This window comes from Leiobunum rupestre, chromosome 2 (assembly GCF_980474605.1).
Source record: "Leiobunum rupestre chromosome 2, qqLeiRupe1.1.hap1, whole genome shotgun sequence".
NCBI classification, from domain to species: Eukaryota; Metazoa; Arthropoda; class Arachnida; order Opiliones; family Sclerosomatidae; genus Leiobunum; species Leiobunum rupestre.
This window is the reverse complement of record NC_143385.1, coordinates 32889428-32908174: the sequence shown is the minus strand read 5'-3', so window position 1 is coordinate 32908174 and position 18747 is coordinate 32889428. Positions and strand designations below refer to the sequence as shown.

General features: G+C 37.3%; 1 protein-coding gene across 1 annotated transcript; it reads right to left on the bottom strand.

Annotated features, from left to right (window-relative positions):
• Positions 1 to 961: 961 nt before the first annotated feature.
• Positions 962 to 3142, bottom strand: LOC149957372 (uncharacterized). The gene is made up of 5 exons (XM_090166998.1): positions 2894 to 3142; positions 2324 to 2396; positions 1601 to 2259; positions 1400 to 1492; positions 962 to 1321 (listed from the first exon to the last, which is right to left on the bottom strand). Exons 1-5 carry the CDS (start codon positions 3140 to 3142, stop codon positions 962 to 964), a joined length of 1434 nt encoding a protein of 477 aa, XP_090023124.1.
• Positions 3143 to 18747: the final 15605 nt, after the last annotated feature.

Sequence of the window (18747 nt, the reverse complement as noted above, 5' to 3'; positions counted from 1 at the left end):
CCTAAAAAGATAACTTCTTCTAGCACGACTATATTATTGCCACCAGCTCCTCAAAAAAATAAACCAACTCAATCCGTGAAAACAAATTTGAAAGCCAAATCTAAGTTGCAGTTAACTCCTGAAAAGACAAATACTTAGTCCCCAAAAAATGGTTCTTTTAATCCCACCAACACTGATTTACAATTACCCGCAAACTCCACAGTCAGCCAGTCCTCAAAAGACCCAAAATTTTTTTCCATTAAGTCCTCACAATCATATGCCTTTAAGTTTAAGCCCTTTACCTATGTCAGTCAAACCAATAATTCCAAAGCCTTCAAATTCACAAAGTGAAAAACAATCTAAAGAAAACAAACCTATACAGACAAAGTATTGCTATGATTTTTGTACTGTCAGCAAACGTGCTAGATACATTGGTTGCGACAATAAATCTTGTCCAATTCAGTGGTATCATATGAAATGTTTAAATTTAAAAAAGTACCACCTGGTGATTGGTACTGTCCAAATTGCTCAGAAATAAATAGTTAATTTTATAGAATTTAATATTCTCAAGTGTAAATATTGTTTACAAACATAAATGTTTAATATGATTATATAACATTAATTTAAAATAACTTATAAAAGTTTAGTGGTCAAAAAGTTCCTAGAATTAAAATTTTTTTAATAAAAGAAAATTATTTAAAAATTTAAAAAATGTTTATTTTCAATTATTTAATAATATTGGTTTTTTCTAAAATGTTCTTACAAATTGAAATTTATTCAAATGGTATAATTCCTTTCGTCAAGTTATGAAGTGCACATCAAACTGCAATTTTATCTAAAGTTGCGAGTTCTTCACCTTCTGCACTATGCAGAATTTCAATAGGTAGTTTTACATGTAGTATATTGTATTTTGATCGTATTCCGCCAATTACCCTTTCAATGTGTATCCTAACTCTGGCTATGTTTCTAGTTGATTCTACTTCTATTGGGGAAAGTTGCTTTCTTCCTCAACCTCGGCATAGTGAAAACCAACTGATTCACTGATGTCAAAGCCTCTGTCTGCGAGGATAACATCACCTGGGAGTAGCTTTTCTAATAAACCGCAGTTTTCAGTGATCATTTTATCACTTGTACGACCACCCCAGCCTTTAGAAATGAAGGTTACGGCACCCTGTGGGCTTATACCTATTAGATATTTAGCTGTGTTTTGTTGTTTGTATTGTGACCAGGTTTGAGCTTTGGCCAAGGGTGAAGAGGATTTATCAGCAAAAACCTCGAAACAGTCTATTATTACAGCGACCTTTTTGCCAAATTTTTCTCTAAAAACCATTGGCATGGTATTCTGAAGACAATCACGATTTGGCCAATTAATCAAAAACTCATTTTTCACATAAAGAGCGTTTAGGCACCGATAAAATACTCTTCCAACTGTGCGATCAGATACATCAAATCTGTAGCCCAAATCACGATTAGTAGAGGCTAGCCTCAGTTTCATCAATGTCATCAAAAATTGCTGGAATTCGGTTAGTTTGCATTTCTAACCCAAAAAAAGATCTGGCTTGATTTCTTGAAAGATCTCGATCATTTGCTTGTAGTTTTCCAAACCAGTGAAGTGCTTTACTTTTGCATCGTTATCAGTGAAAGTATCCTCATGTAAATTCCTGCGGTTTAACTCTTCCTTGAGTGTGGCGACTGAAGATTTAAGATTTTCTATTTGAGGTAAAAGTTCAGTAACTGTTTGTTTAACAGATTGCAATTTTGAACTTAAATAATCAATTGTTAATTTTGAAATTTCAAGATCTGATTTTTCAACTAAATCATCAGTTTGCGTAGAAACATCACATAAGTTAGAAATTAGTTCATTCTGAGTACTAACTTCCACGACTAAGGCAACATTATCAATAGGTATATTAGAGTTAAAATAGTCATCATCAAAATTAGAAATACAGTTTTCACCACTTTCAACCATAATAGGATCAGCTGCTTCATTTACTTCTGCATCTGAAGACAAACGACACTGGGTCTCCATAGTTGATTGTTTAACGAGATTATTACTTTCCTCAGTACCAGAGTCTTGATTGTTTAATTTCATTTTTTTAGGTTTCAAATTTGAAGAGCTTTCTTGAATAACTTGTCGACGTTTCATTTTACGTTGATATCTTTGCAAAGCAACCACACTTTTGTCATTAGATACATCATCATCAGTATCATTTCCGACTTTCAAAAGGAGTGATGGTACCCAGTCAGGATTTGTAGTATCGTAAAGCTTGGCAGGAGAACCTAAAACACAATGAAGAATTCTTAGATAATATTTTAAATTCTCAAAACATATATTTTAAATTACCAGAATGAAAATGATGGCCACATACTCTCATATTATCAATTTGTACATCATTTGGAACACAAACACCAAGTTTCTTAAATTTAAAACAACTAAGCCACCTAAATCTCCTTTGTTTGGATAAATTTAAGGTTTCCTTTCCCTGATTATAAATAATTCTTGGAACTCTAAAGCCAGAATTTTGGGTTTTACAGCCAGTAATACTACAAAAATAAACCATTTTTAACCAAAGGAATGACTTTTATCGACTAAAGTTCTCCTACAAGATGGCGGCTGTGATAGGAAAATTCAAAATACACATCCGCGCGCTTTTTTTCGTGACGTCACAAACTTCAAGTGCCGATTCCCTATAGATAGCTTAGCGGTAAGTTCATCCTCTGTTATAGGAATTAAAACTGGAGGTACGGTAAGTGAATCATCTGTCTGTTCCCAATCAATCATTTCTGTGTAATCATTAGCCCCAAAATTAATTTTTTGCACAATATGTTATCTAACAGTTGTCTGTTGCTTATGTTTTGCTTCTAGGATTTTGGTGAGTGCGTCTTGGCAAACGGTAAGCCTAGGGTCGGTTACCATTTCAAGAAGTATATTTTCTGGCATGGCAGAGAAGCCGTTTCTCTGAATGGAAGTGTTTACCACATTTCGGTACTTCAGAGGAAGAAACCTTGACAATTTGATAGACTTATCCCGTCTGATGTGGAACCACTGAGGTACGTATACTGTGAGTAAGTATTCAACTAATACTTTCAGTTTCTTTGTGGGTCTTTTTGTTGATATGTATAATCTCAGAATTCTATTTGCAGTTGTAAGCCAGCGAGCCATGTTGATGGGGCCTATCTTCCGGGAGGCCAGCTCAGGAGAGAACGCTCCGGACCGTATGGCATCTGATATCTCATAAAGATACCTTTGATCTGAGCTGAGATCAGTGGGCTCAATCTCAGGTAAGTCACTTGCAACTTGTTTAAACTTTACAACATCCAGGGTCTCACAAGTTGAAAGTTGTCCCCCTATTGGCCCTGAGTATTTGTTCGGACCAGAGGTAGGTCCGTCAATAAATACGAAAAGACTTCTGAACGGTAGCTCATTGAAATGTAATAGACAGACAACCCATTGCAAGGGACGATCAAGTCGTTCCTCTAGTAGACGAATAATTCCTCCCTTCCAGCCCGTATTCGTATTTGTACCGTCACAGCCCACGACTACCACTGCATCGAAGCCTCCATTCAGTTCTGTTGTTACGTAATTTGAAATAGAATCACACTCATCTTGGGCATGGCTCGATGGTGTGACGACATGCCCTACGTATTTACAACCTGGTTCGCCCACCAAAGATATGTGTTCCTAGCGCCTTATGCCATGACTCTCGAGTACCAGCCGGGAAAACAGAATCCTGCTGACTACCTGTCGCGACATCCGATAAAATCGAAACGAAGTGAATGTTTGTCAAGAGCGACTGAAAACCAAGTCAACATGATTCTTCACCATGCTATTCCTCGAGCTATCACCTATGACGAAGTAGTGAAAGAGTCAAAAGAAGGCCCCACAACTCAATACGCAATCAAATGCTTGATCGAAAACCGCTGGAACACAAACCCTTCACACGAAGAAATTGACTGGGAAACTATTAAACTTTTCAAGCACGTTCGAAATGAGTTAACCGTTTATGACAATGTAATCCTAAAAGGTCACAGGATTTATGTACCCAAGACGCTTCAACAACGGGTTATCTCCATCGCCCACGAAGGTCATTTAGGTTTGGTTAAAACCAAACAGCTGCTCCGCACCAAAGTTTGGTTCCCTAAAATGGACTCCATGGTTGCTCAAGTTGTGCAATCTTGTCTTCCTTGTTTAGCGGTCACACCACAATTCACTAAGGAACCACTCCAAATGACGCTTCTACCTGAAGGTCCTTGGACTAACCTGGCGGTAGATCATTTGGGCCCATTCAAAAATGGTCATTACCTGTTGGTCATAATGGATGAGTTCTCCAGATTTCCGGTAGCCGAAGTGGTATCCTCAACCTCGCTCGACGTTAATGTCAAAGCTTTTGACCATATTTTTTCGCTATTTGGTCTACCAAAAGTTTTGAAATTTGATAATGGTCCGCCATTCAATTCGCATGGGTTTGCGGAATATTTATCAACTTTAGGCATAACTCATCGGAAAGTTACGCCGATTTGGCCTCAAGCCAATGGTAACGCTGAACGCTTCATGGCGTCCCTAAACAAGTCGCTTCGTATATCCGAAGTCAATGGAACGCGTTGGCAAAATCAACTTAAAATCTTTCTCTCGACTTATCGCCTCACACCTCATAGTACCACAGGTGTACCTCCATCCGAACTCCTGTTTGGTCGACCAATCAGAGGGAAACTGCCTTCGTTTAACAACAAGGAACCATTGATGCGCCTTCAGCCGCCTCACTGAAAGAGAGAGACATTGCCGCTAAAGCCAAGATGCGAGAGTACCATGATAGAAATAAAAATGTCAAACATTGTGATCTTCATGTCGGAGATAAAGTACTGGTAAAGATGTCACGTACCCACAAACTATCTCCTCATTTTATCCCACAACCGTACAGTATCACTTCAATCAATGGATCAGCTGTCACAGCTGAACGGAATGGACCAGATTCCTCGAAGTCTCAGATCACCGCACAAGCTCAGAATTCAATTGCTAAAGAACGAGAACTTCAAGACGTGACCCAAGATGTTCCACCAGCGGAAACGCCTCAAGTGGTTCAAACGCCAGTTCGTTACAATCTGCGATCTCAACATATTAAACCAAAGAGACTGATAGAGGAGATTTAATTAACCAAGTTTTTCTATTTTTTCTTAAAGAAAAGAGGGATGTAATGTTCTGTTACTTTATATCCTGTTCTTTGAATGATCTATCCTTCGATATGATAATCTGTTCCCAGAGGAGAGCAGACGCTTAATTGTTTAATGACCAAAGGATGGTACGCCCGTAACCGCATGGCGAATGTTTGTAACTTCAGTAAATAAAAAATATTATGTTTTGATTTAATTAACCGTCTTTTAACATATTTATAATACACTACAGGAAGGTATCGGTATCGATTTTAAGCCCATTTTTGCAAAACCTTAAATTTTAGTGTTTTTTACTGAAATTTCGAGATTTCACCCTCAAAGAACAGACTGAAGATATTATCCGATTTCAAAATTTCAAAGTGAGCTGAGTTTCGGATTGGACTGGGCCACTTTTCCGCACCCAGGCGTTTCCTGGACGCACAATGTTGGTTTTTTGCCCCAGCCTACTCCATGTTCCACGTGCACAAAGTAATCTCGTTTCAATTTCGTTGGGAAATTAATCGGAATATAATATCATATTCTTGATGGAACAGAACCAACTACGTGCTAAAGCACAACAGACCGGAGTTCGTTGTATTTGAACAACTTAATTGTTGTGAAATTAGATAAAATTGTCAATTCAGAACGTAGTTTAGACGAAAGGCCCTTATGAAAGTTTCTAGTTGTGTAACGAACTTTCACAGAAGCAGTCAAGAATTCAGCAGAACATAATTTCAAGTACTATGTGTCAGTATGATGTATCTAACTTATTAGTAATTAGTAATGAAATGATTACTAACTTTTCACGTTAGTTTTTCCAAAATATAAGGTATATTATATATCAAACGGTAAAAGTTAGGAACAACGTTAGTAATAGTCCTGTAATCCTGTTTATAAAAAAAGGTTAACAGGACTATACGGCCTTACGGCCACAGTTCCTAACGTTTAGTAGAAAATGTCTTAACGTGAAGCTTTTCAATACATTTTGAAGAGTATTTTGGTAACGTATTTACAAAGTACGTGTACGGTGTACTTAACAGATAAAACATGTCGCTACCTCCAAAAAACCTTCTGGCGCACGAAACTTAAAAAGAAAAAGAAAAAATGAAGGCGAAACTGAGAAGTCTGCAAAATTGCTTGCAACCTTTTTCTGAGTTGAGAAGTGATCTGAATCGTCATCATCAGAACTAGTTCAACACTCGACGGAAGGTCTATTTAATAGAAGTTTTTCAGACGAAGCCAATGTACATGAAGAGCGGCATACACAGTGTGTCAGAATTTATAGCCCGGTGTACCTAGTAACAGAGAGACCATCATCATAGTGCCCTACGCCAGCGTCCCCAAGCCCGGACAGGTGACAAATCCAGCATGGTTAGCAGAACCCTACTACTGATGGTCGCACCTTTGACGCAAGCTACTCAACCCAGCAGAAGGTGCAGCAATGGGTGGACCAATCCCCACTTCGCACACAGCAGTGGGATTAAGAATGGATGCTGTAGCAACTCCAGCCGATACCCTACCTATGAAGGTAAAGAGTCAAACCCTTTGGAGAGAGCTCCTAAAGGGGAACGACGAGCACACAGCAGTCCAAGTAACCAAGCACAGCCGGCCCCGGAGATCCCGGTGTGACCCCAGAAGACCGGAAAACAGGACCGCCGTGCCCTCATACGGAGGCCCGCCGCCCCACAGCAGGCTACCCAATCCACCGAGGCAGCCAGTTTGCACGGACCCTCTCCGTTAGCCTGAGCCGAAGCTCAGTATCCAGCCCAAACCTGATCTAAGTCGGAGGTGGAGATAGGACCATTTGATCAGAGCTAACATCTCCCAGTGCGCCACCACCTTTATGGGTTACAAGAGCCGGACCCCGACTCCCCGGTAAAGCCACCAGTTATTGCACACTCTAGCTGCATACACAAGAAGGTTTCGTTATTTCTGGAATGTCATCTGCAGTTCAAAAAAGAGGGTATACCAGACATACCATCACCGTTGCTTTTTCAAAATGCCAATTATGATGATATTTCAAAATGGTCGGTTGTTGACTCTGGAACTAGAGATGAAATAATTATTCGTGGACCTGTAAGTAACGAAATAACCAACGACCAATATAAAAAAATGATAGACGTCATTTTTCAAATGCGCATTTTCAAAGAGTAATGCCAATTGGAGAAACTTATAAAAGAAGATGGTTTGTTTACTCTAAATCTGCTGATAAAGTATATTGTTTTTGCTGCTGCTTATTCATCAGAAGTTCCCACTCTAATTTGGGTAAAGAAGGATTTGACGACTGGAGACACTTATCAGTGCGTCTCAAAACTCACGAAACTTCCTAAGATCACCAGCACGCATTACAGAGTTGGGTAGAAGCGTCGATTCAATTGAAGACGAGAAATCACGATGGTTTGCTATCCTCGAACGAATGATGTCCATAGCATTATTTTTAGCCAGCATTAATTTGTCGTTCAGAGGAAGCTCTGGATCTCAAACACTATAAACTCCTAATAATGGTAACTTCTTGGGTTTAGTGCAACTGCTAGGAAAATTTTACACTGTAATGATGGAGCACCTTCGCCGTATTGTTAAAAAGAAGACCAATGTCCACTATTTTGGCAAACGAATTCAAAACGAGTTAATCGGTTTGCTTGGAAGTGAAGTTCGAAATAACATTTTCCAAGTACTTCTCCATAATACTAGATTGCACCCCTGATGTCAGACACATCGAACCACTATCTTTAACATTGCTTTTTGTTGACACTAATGAAAATTAAGTCCAAGTGCGTGAGTGTTTTGTTGCTTACAAGTGACTCTTCGGGAGCTGGTCTCACTGGCCTCTTTCTTGATGAAATTGTGCAAGCGTTTGATTTAGATATGAACGATTGTCGAGGCCAAGGATATGAAAATGGATCCAATATGGTAGGAGTAAACAAAGGTGTCCTATCCTAGAGAATGCTTTAATCTATGTGGGTGTCATAGCTTGAATTTGGTAATAGCAGATGCCGCCAAAACATCAGTTAAATCGGTTTCTTTGTACGGATTTCTTCAAAGACTGTTTGTTATATTATTTGGTTCAACAAAGCGATGTGAAGTGACATCCAAGCACATAAACTCGTTGGGAGAGAAGAGTTTCTAGCCTCGCCGTAGTTCGTTATCACTATCAGCTCGTGACGCCCTTCTGGATCTTCACGAAGAAACGAACGACTCAGTACCAGCATCAGAGGCCTTGTCCCTCTGGCTAGGTTAAGGCGCAGGGGGCGATTTGTCTAAGGGCGCTTAAGGGGGGGGGGGGTAAAATTCGAATAAATATTGGACTTGTCAACACAGTTTCCAACTTGCACCAACCAGCTTCGGAGCACACGTTAGCATTAAAATCTGGGCTATCTCTAATATCGTTTAAAACTTCAATTAAAATATTGAAAGTTCCTTTCTCAGGTGAATCGAATCCGTAGAAAATGTGAAACAATGCACGATATTTGCTCAACCATCTGGTTGTCCCTATATTAACCAGGCGAAGCAATTTTTCTCTGCATTTTAATAAATTTGTTCGTTTCTCCCAAAGAGTAACCCGTTTATGGGATTCTAATAGAAAAACATAGGTCTTTTGCAGCAAGCCAAATCAATTCTTTGCGGATAAAACGCAAGATGTTGCGTCTACAACTACTAAATTTAAAACATGTGCGTAGCACCAAGTGTAAATTACATTCGAGTTCAAGTTCTTTTGAAGCCTAGCTTTTAGTCCGAGCTCGTCTCCCCTCATGTTAGAGGCGCCATCAAACGAGTATCCCACTATTTTATTCATATCTAAATTGTTATTCTTTAGTTCTTCTTTAATCGAGTTGAAGTATCCTTCACCAGTTGTCGATTCTAAACGAATAACACTCAAAAGGCTTTCTTTAATTGGATCAGAAATTTCCATTGAAATGAATCGAAGAACTACGGCACATTACTCATGTCCAGATATGTCTCGCGTACTATCTACCAATATACTATATTCCACACTTTCACGAACAGCATTGACTAGTTTTTTTATAATTTCACTGCCAATTATCTAAATTAATTTGTTGAAAGTTGACTCACTTAAAAACGTTATTTTAGATCCCCGCCCTACTGGTCCACTCTTTGTCTTGGCAGTCTTCTTTTTTTCCTTAATAATGCTTTAAAAATGTTGATTTAAAATTTCATCACGTTTGGAAGCAGTAAGCAAAATTTCTAATACATTTCCGTGATTAATACTTCCATCTGACAGATATTTGATTGATTCGAAATTTCCTCTATACGCAATTCCTTGTTTTCCGATACAAATAAGCCAGTTTACCATTCTTTCTAATAAAATTCTGTTAATTCTAATTTTTTTCGTTTCGGAGTAATCTTACATCAATATTTATTGCCGACTCAATATCTTTGGACTTTTCGGCTAAAATTAGAGCTTCAACCGATTCTTCATGTCTGATAATATTAGTTGATCCGTGTTTAGTATTCAAAATAATACCTTCCACAAATAACGAATCTTGGTTGCTAAAGGCAATGCACGTTGCACAGAAATACTTTCGGGTGAGATCTTCATACGTAAGCCATTATCGTTGAATTTTTGATTTTTTATTATTTTGGAAAACAAGTTGTAGTTTGGACAGTTTTTAGGTTGAACTGGGTGTGATTTGAGAAAACGTAATTTTTCGTCAAAAGAATTGCCCGGCCTTTTAAAACGAACAACCGATTCATTGCCATTTTCGATCGATGTTAATGAGAGTTTTTCAGAGTGAAAATTTCGTATGTTAAGTTAATCATTTCCGAAAGATACTTGCTGGACAGCGGTATTCACTATGGATGACGTAGAACTGAAATTCATTGATAGATCAATTTTATTCTCAGGATAATATATCTAGAGTCGGAGGAAGAGTCTGTTATCATAATCTTTTCCGGCCCCGGGGTGGAAATAGAGGTCGGCGGTCGATTAATTTTTATCCATGGATAAAATAAGTTCGGCGATATTTAAATAATATTTATTTAAATAACTAATATTTTAATAATAATTGTAAAATGTTTAAATAATCGAAAGTAGATAAGCCCATTATTTAAACAAAACCAACAATTATTTAAATAAATACCATTTTAATTCAAATAAATGCTTGGTTGCATAAAAACATAATTAAATAAGTTAAAATTATATTCTTTTTACCAACTTTTGTTAAATAAATCGGAAATTTTGTGGATAATGAATAAACAATTCCGAACACTAGGTGGAAATTACAGGTACCATAGGTGAAACTTTCAGTCGTGCAGTATCAATTTCATTAGGTGTCTTCTCTACATTATCAATAATACTATTACGATCCGATGATTCCGATTCTATATTGTCAGAGATAGAATCATTTTGCCTAGACAAATTGGCGATAGATGTAGTCGAATCTAAGACTTCTAAGAGATATGTTCAATCAAAATAAAACCAAAGTTATAGGTCACACGAGTTCGTATACACAATTTTAGTTAATGCGAAGCACAGTTGCACAAGTAACAAACACATACACTGACTCTCTGAGCTATTTAAAAAAAACACACAATATGTTTTCTATAAAAAAATATCTATATAAACCAAATTTTCTTATTTAAAAACGAAATAAAATGGCAAATTTTTAATTGTCAATTTATTCATATCGACGTCGTTTGTCCCACCTTAGACCAAAAATATCATGAAAGTAAAACATTCACCTACAACTAATAGCTCTCTAGTCATATAGCGCTGCCTACGTTAACATAGCAATCAAATCCCCTAACCCTACGTAAATTTCCATTTTACTAGTGAGTTCCCGAGCTATCAGTCACTAAGGCCGAGAACTCAAAGAAAAGAGTAAGTCCCCTTTAAGATTTTGCCAGGTCCCCTTTAAGATTTTGCCAGGTCCCCTCGTTTTATTTCATTATTTTGGTTTATGTGCCCATTACATTATTTTTAAGAGTGTACTTTTGTTAAAAAGATTAATAAAGATAATTTTGATTGAGATCATACTGTTATTCCGTCTGAGATTCTACAACCTCCCCTTTCCCTTTCCCCTTTTATAATCATTTTCGGTGGGAGCGTATAACACCGGACCAGAAATACATGAACCGAAATTATCAGCGTCCTATTCCTCTAACACGGGAGGGAAGTTCCCCGTTTTTCCCCACCTTAGTGGCCACGTGTCATCTTCCCCTCCTCGAAAAGAGAATTTCCCCACCTCCGCGGCGAAGGTTTGAATACGCTACCTGGCGACGGCCGAGCGAAACTTTCTCGAAAAACAAATAAATAAATACAATATGTTGTTGGGGAAAAATTACAAGTGCATCATGTGTCTGTGGAAGAAAGGCTGTCAGTAATAGAAGAAACGTCCAAGCAAAAGAATAGCTCAAACAAATTGAAACAAATATCATCGTAATCAGTTAATTGTTATTAATTAATGAAGCCCAGTTAACGACTAATAAAAACTAGTCTAACTTGACTACATTAAGAATTATAAACAATAAATATTTGTATTATTTTGTTAAAATAATTGTACTTGTTTTATTTGAAATATAAATCTGAATAGCAACATAAAGGTAGCCTTACCCGTAAACGATATCATCATTTCTATTGCTTATTTATACTAGTTCTTTTCTGGTGGTTTATTTCAGTTTCTTCTTCCCATATTCTTTGCTACTGCAGGCCTAAATATTTTTATCTGGGTTTCATATATCTTAAGTAGCTCCATTAAGTAATTGGTATATTTATGATTCTAATAAAACTAAGTATTTCTCTGTTCTTTCATACATAAATGGTCTGGTAAGATTAGTTGAAAAGGTTTTTAATTCATCTACTTTTTCCATATTGAACAGCTGCTGCAACTACCGCCTTCCACTGACCTTGGATCCCGATTAATTATAAGCACTGACCACTATCAAAAACAAAACACAGATAAGCCTAGGTTTACAGACCACTTTTCTCACGATCTTCTTCGATGAAATAATTTATCTTAGCCTCAGTAGATGGCGCTCTAGTTACCCGTGGTGCATTCGAAATTTTCCCTGTAGTCGTGGGAGGCGGAAAATTAACAAGGCCTCGCTTGTTAACCCTCCCCTTTCGCACGGGGAAATTGCCGTCGGACAAAAATATGCTCGCTGATAATTTCGGTTCATGTATTTCTGACCGGACATAGTATCACTATGTTTAGTGTTCGGAATTGTTTATTCATTATCCACAAAATTTCCGATTTATTTAACAAAAGTTGGTAAAAAGAATATAATTTTAATTTATTTAGTTATGTTTTTTACGCAACCAAGCATTTATTTGAATTAAAATGGTATTTATTTAAATAATTGTTGGTTTTTTTAAATAATGGGCTTATCCACTTTCGATTATTTAAACATTTTACAATTATTATTAAAATATTGGTTATTTAAATAAATATTATTTAAATATCGCCGAACTTATTTTATCCATGGATAAAAATTAATCGACCACCGACCTCTAGCTATGTTCTTTGTATTATATTTCATGCACGCGGATCACTAGAACTATAATAATTCCCGCCTAGTCCATAGAAATATAAATTAGACTAGAAGCACGATTGGATTGGGCGGGGACGTACCAGCTAGGCTGCCATCAGAGTGGAATCGCGATAGTCGCGCCATCCCATAGAAACAATTTAAACTAAATAAGTAAATATGGTCACGTGGAATAACATAAAACAGATCGCAGGCAACGCATTAAAATCTTTTTTTTATTTATCTGACATTATATATTAAATTATTTAAACAGCTTTAGGAAATTCATAAAAATCTCAAGAATCTACTATATCTACCGTGTCACCCTTAAAGTCACACGTTAACTTTGCGCAATCATTGTAAGTCTGAAATACCACAAATCATCACAGTTTAACTAAATTTTAATTATTTCAGTGTGGTTTAAAATATGCCTACATGATATTCCAAAATCTTGGTTTCAGTGTCTTTTAAACTATCATCAGTATTAGTCAAGTCAAATTGAGTGGTTTCCGGTAGTTCACTTTTCCCGTAAGTTTTCTGAAATAACCTCTGATCATAAGCCTATCAACCCTAAGTTTGAAACGCGCATAGCGCCCTTTGTACCACCACTGGAGGTAGAGATAAATTGAAGCTTCTTCCTTCCTCCTTTCTCTCTCTACGCACCTCTCTCTTACTAAAGCAGCTGGCATCATGCATTGCGGGACGCGTTACGTTTCTCTTTTCCGCCACCGGGTGGATTTAGCGCTGTACTTTCGACAGTCGTTAGCTTGAACCAGCACTGCCTTTCGATTCAAACTTAGGGTTTATAGGCTTATGCTCTGATAAAGAGGGAAACTAAATAACAATTACTAAAATCAATAAATTGGCATACTCTAGAAGATGTATATATGATTTGTTCTGGAATAGATATTTTGAGAGCTCTTTCAAATTCTTGTTTTAATAAAGAAATTATTCATATTTCAGTTAGTTTTTTATTTCAGAATGTATAGGGTAATTTTTAGTTGTGTAGGTACAGCATTTGCTTTCAAATGGTGCCTTCCATTTTGAAAGTAAATTATATCCGGCAGAAAATGTTTACTACACACAAAGTCATATGAAGTAATTGAAGATGGAGTCCAATTTTTGCGATTTACCACTAAAACCCATTTTCCTAATAATTTAGCATTTCTCAGAGGAAATCTTAGTGTAAAAAAATCTCTTATTCCGAGATAATTATAAAATATTTACTACAATATTACATACTTATGAAATGATAATTTTATTTCTTTTCCAGATCTCTCTTTACAATGTGAAAAGCGCAGTTTTGAAACATTTTTGCGGATATGCTTTTAGACAGAGGCGTATCTAGGGTATGGGAGCCATGGCGCGTGCCATGGGCGCCACTTGACGGGGGGCGCCAAATTATGTTTTAATTTTTTTTGGCGGCCTGCTTTGGTGTTGTGTTTTAGGTTTCTCTTAATGTTTATATTTCCGTTATATATATATCTCTAAGATGAGATTAGATTTAGGTAACTTTCTGTAAAAATGCCTGGGGCCAAGGAAGGTTGTGTGAACTTGCTTTGCTAAGTATCGAGAGAGAAGAAATGGAAACAAGATGTCCCGGACATTTAAGCACACACAATCCCCCTGATGTAACTTTTAATCGCAAGAGGAATTTTACCGAAAACATATTTTTCGAGTTACCTGGTTTTGGAAATAAGGTAGCGAAACGTGAACACGTTAATTTAAATTAATTTTTAGACAAATCGCATTTTTCGAGTTACCAATTTTTGGAAATAAAGTAGCGAAACGCGAACGACTTAGATGGCGCCTTTATAGAGCTAGGCGGAACAGATAAATTAACCGGAAAATTTTTAATTATTCATAAAAATTTCCGTTATTAATAATTTATGAATATTATTCGCGGTTATAAAACGAATTAATATAAGTTTTTATTCGGATATTTTCGGCTATGGATAAAAACAAATAAAACTGATATTTCGTATCCAAACGACGAGCTCTACGCCTGTATCAATTGGCACGAAATTCAAATATGACAATGGTGCGTACGCGGGTTGTGGGGTCCCGCGAATTGGCCAAAAATCTCACTTAAAATTAAAAATCGTGTGTACTGCGGCTGGTCATAAAAATATTTAGTGGCACACTTATTCTTAACTTCTGGGCATAACAAATATTTAGGGTCACATATTTATTACGCGCCTGGTCATACGTTATTCTTATTTCAGGCAGGTTTTCAATGGAATGCGAATTTAGCTTCAGCGCTTAAAGAATTCAGGTCTGACGCGAAATGCCTAATTAACTCACTTAAAATTAACTTTTTTCAACGCAACTGCAACCTAAGCTGGAATGGGCCTAGAAGTAACAAAACTTGTGGTTTTTGATCAAATCTTACTTACCTTCTTCCTGTCGTACGACGTGCGCAAAAAGGGCGTAAAACGTTGAGTGTCACGCTTATAGTTACTTCTGGGTTTACGTTGAAAGCTCGGCGCGAACGGCATTGAAAAATGTGAGAGGGAAACTGCCGTTTAGAACTCTAAAGACACGCGGATTTACAATGCCGGAAATTGCGGGGGTCCGTATACGCTGTACAAAAAACCTCACTTAGAATTAAAATTAAGCAACATAGTTGCAAATCTAGGTTATATGGAAACCACAGCTATTCAAAAATATAACTCTCATGAAAATCGGATTTAAATTAAGGAACGTTATGTAGACTTTTAGCCGGAAATATAAAACCGCGAAAATTGGGGTCCAGTAAATTAACAAGGAAACTATACTTAAATTTAATATTTACTGATATAACTGAAATTGTATATCCGCTGAATCCTAACCTAACCAAAAATATTTTTAACGTTATCGGACTTAATTTTAAATAAAATATCTACCACACAAAGCGAAACCACCAAAAATAGTAAATTGGGAATTTGCCCAACTTCTCGGGCTCCGATCCCAAACATTACTATAATGCCGTCGAGACTATAATAGTGCCTACCGATTGAGATATCAATAGCCTTTGTACCACTAACGTACCGCGAGCAATCGTTTGTACGGCCGTGGCGGCGGCAGCGACGGGGGCGGCGGCTACACAGTAGGTGATCGTAATACACACAAATCCCTAAGGATTGTGTGTAAAAACAGACTTCGACGATATTATTGACAAATCTTCGTGAATCAAAGCCTGGAAGGTAACACTATAAGTTGGTTTCGAATTACATAATATTTCTTGTACAATAAAAGATCATAGTTATTAAAAAATCACTAAAGTTTCACTTATATTCCATTTCCTATAACTCTGACCACCAGGGAAGGGGCGCAATTTCTATGGTTTGCCATAGGTCAAATTTTCCTAGCTACGCCACTGCTTTTAGACGCAAAAATTTAAACACGAAAAGACCGCCGCTGCGCACGACGTGATGCGCAGTGGATCGCCTTTTTTCCCCTCTTCGAAATTCGCGTCGTAGCCATGGCGACAATGTTTAATGCGTTTGTCAGATGGCGCGTACATCGCAATTCCACCCTAATGTCAGCCTTCTAGCTCGCCTGTTTCCCTTGGGATTGGCGGAAAGGGCAATGCTTCTAGTCTAATTTCTATTTCTATGATCTAGTCACATCAATCTGAAATCAAATAATTAAGGTAAATGAAGTAAAATATGGGTAACGTAGGGAATAATAAGAATATTAAAGTTGTGCGTGGACATAATAACGTAAAGCAGGATGCCAGGAAATAATAAGAATATTTCCGAAACGAGCCGCAGCGTCGCTGTCCGCGTTGAAGCTTTAGTGTCTGCTAAAAGCGGGGCTAAAAAAGTGAAAACCATAGACATAATAAAGAAATAGACCCAAGATTCTACGGGGGTTAAATACGGGAGCGATAACGAGCAGACAACCGGTATTTGTTCCGTATTCCTGTGGTACCACGTTTAAGCGACGCCTGTCGATTAGGCGAGAAAATACAAAATCATCACGTGACACGTCACACATGTTCGTGTTTGTAATCTTTTAGGTACTCTGACGTGATTTGCGAATATTTTGGCTGTGAGAATTTAAAATAAGGTAAATTTTTATTATAATTAAAAACAAAAAATTATATTTGCGAAATGATATTTTGTCAAAGGCTTAAGTAACTATCCGGTTTGTTGTGGAACTTGTGGTTATGGCTTGTTATGGGAATATTCTGAGATTCTAAATAGACCCATGTTGAAAGTTGGGGGGCCGAAAATTAACATTTTTACCTGGTAACTTAGCATTTGGACGGAACATCCGTTTCCTTACTTCCACCTGTATATTTCAATGGCAGTCACGTGGTTCAAAACGTCATAAACAGGATGTTCCGTCCACAGGTCTCACTTAAGCCTCGTCTGCGGCCCCTCTTTTGTTATGGGTCTAAACAAAAGTAAATGGAATTTCGATGAAAAGGATGATTCTACCACGGACAGTAAATTTTAGAGGACCGGTATTCCCGAGGTATTTTACGCCCCGTTCACCGATCAGGCTGACGGGAGTCGCTCAAGGTCATAAAAAAAAACTAAAGCGCGTGTCATTCGGTCGGCCAGATTTCCAGATAACATGCGGGGGGGGGGGTCTATCTCTATGCGTGGTACAAATGACCTTGACGGACTCTCTCTCTCTAGTTCGAAGTGATTGATGCTCGGGGAAACCAAAATTCCACAGGGGAAGGCTACGCTTTACTCGTCCTCTAAAATTTACAGTCTACAGTCCATGATTCTACTAAAGGTATGTAGCTATTGTCCTTGAAAAAAAATTAGCTTAGACAATTTAAGTCTGATGGCTTGACCCTTCAGTAGAAGGTAAGTAAGGTCGACACGCCGATCCCGGGGTCGGGGTCAGGTTCGGGATCGGGGTCCGGGATTTAAGGGGTGAAATGGGGGTAAAATCATCGAAAAGTCAATGTATTTAGGGTATTTCTCGCGACGATTTGTTTTCTCATATATCAACATATTGTGTCCAGGCCAACTTGTTCATTTATCTACGCTTATCTCGAAAGATACTTGAACGTATATCTTATCAAGTTTTATCGTACGGAATAAGTTGAAATGATGTAAAAATTGATAACCTAGGCGACGCGTGCGCAGATTACCCCGGGGGACGCGGTTAATTTGAATTTAAGAGTGTTTTGACGTCATGGAATATTCGTTGTTAAAGTAGAATGGAAATATTTTTAAACTTCATTTTAATATCATTGTAGTATGCTTGACACTTGAACCAATCTCACGAGTATTTCTTAAAACGAATATCTCGATCGCGTTTTATCGTACGAAATAAGTGGAAATTATGTAAGTTGTATGATACTTGATAACCTAGGCAGGAAGATAGCGCGCGCGTGCGTGGATTACCTGGGAGGCGTGGATTACCTGGGAGGCGCGGATTGCCCGGGCGCGCGGTTAATTTGAATTTAAAACATGGATTCCCTCTCCGAAATAATTCATGTACCCAAAATTGGACCGCAAGTTTTTTTTCTTTTAGGGGAATCTCTATGGGAGTTTAACATTACAATAAAGCTAATAGGTCCATTTTGGGGTACTTTTGGTCCGAAATTGGGTACATAGGGCCGAAAATGGTGACTTTGGTCGTTTTAAGGGTACTTTTGTTCTATTTTGGTCCATTTTTGGGTACATCAGAAAAGCAGTTGGAAAAACGAAGAGCCTTATTTTTTTTCCACCCATCTCCAAACTCCAAAAATTTATTGCTTTAATTTATTTATCGCTTCCGTAGGTATAAAATAAGATAAAAACCACTTACCTATATTTTAATTACGGTAAATTAAAAATACTTAATTAGTGTACTAAGTTACGTTTAAAAGAACCTTTTGTAACAATTCCAATATGTAAATATAGGTATAAGGATTGAAAAAATACTTAAAGTGGTTTTACTGATAAACTCTAAAGGAATTTAACTTTAAAGGGTATCTTAGATTATTGTTTTTAATTTTATTCAAGTTGAAAACGTATTAAGAGTCCTTCAAAGTACTATAAAAGGATTTTATTTACGAACTTAATTCATATTTTCTTCAAACTTTCAATTCGCTTTTATTACTATTTAAATACGGTAAAATATAATTCTTATACACAAATATAGTCAGAAAGATACTATAAAACACTAAAATTAAAATTAAAT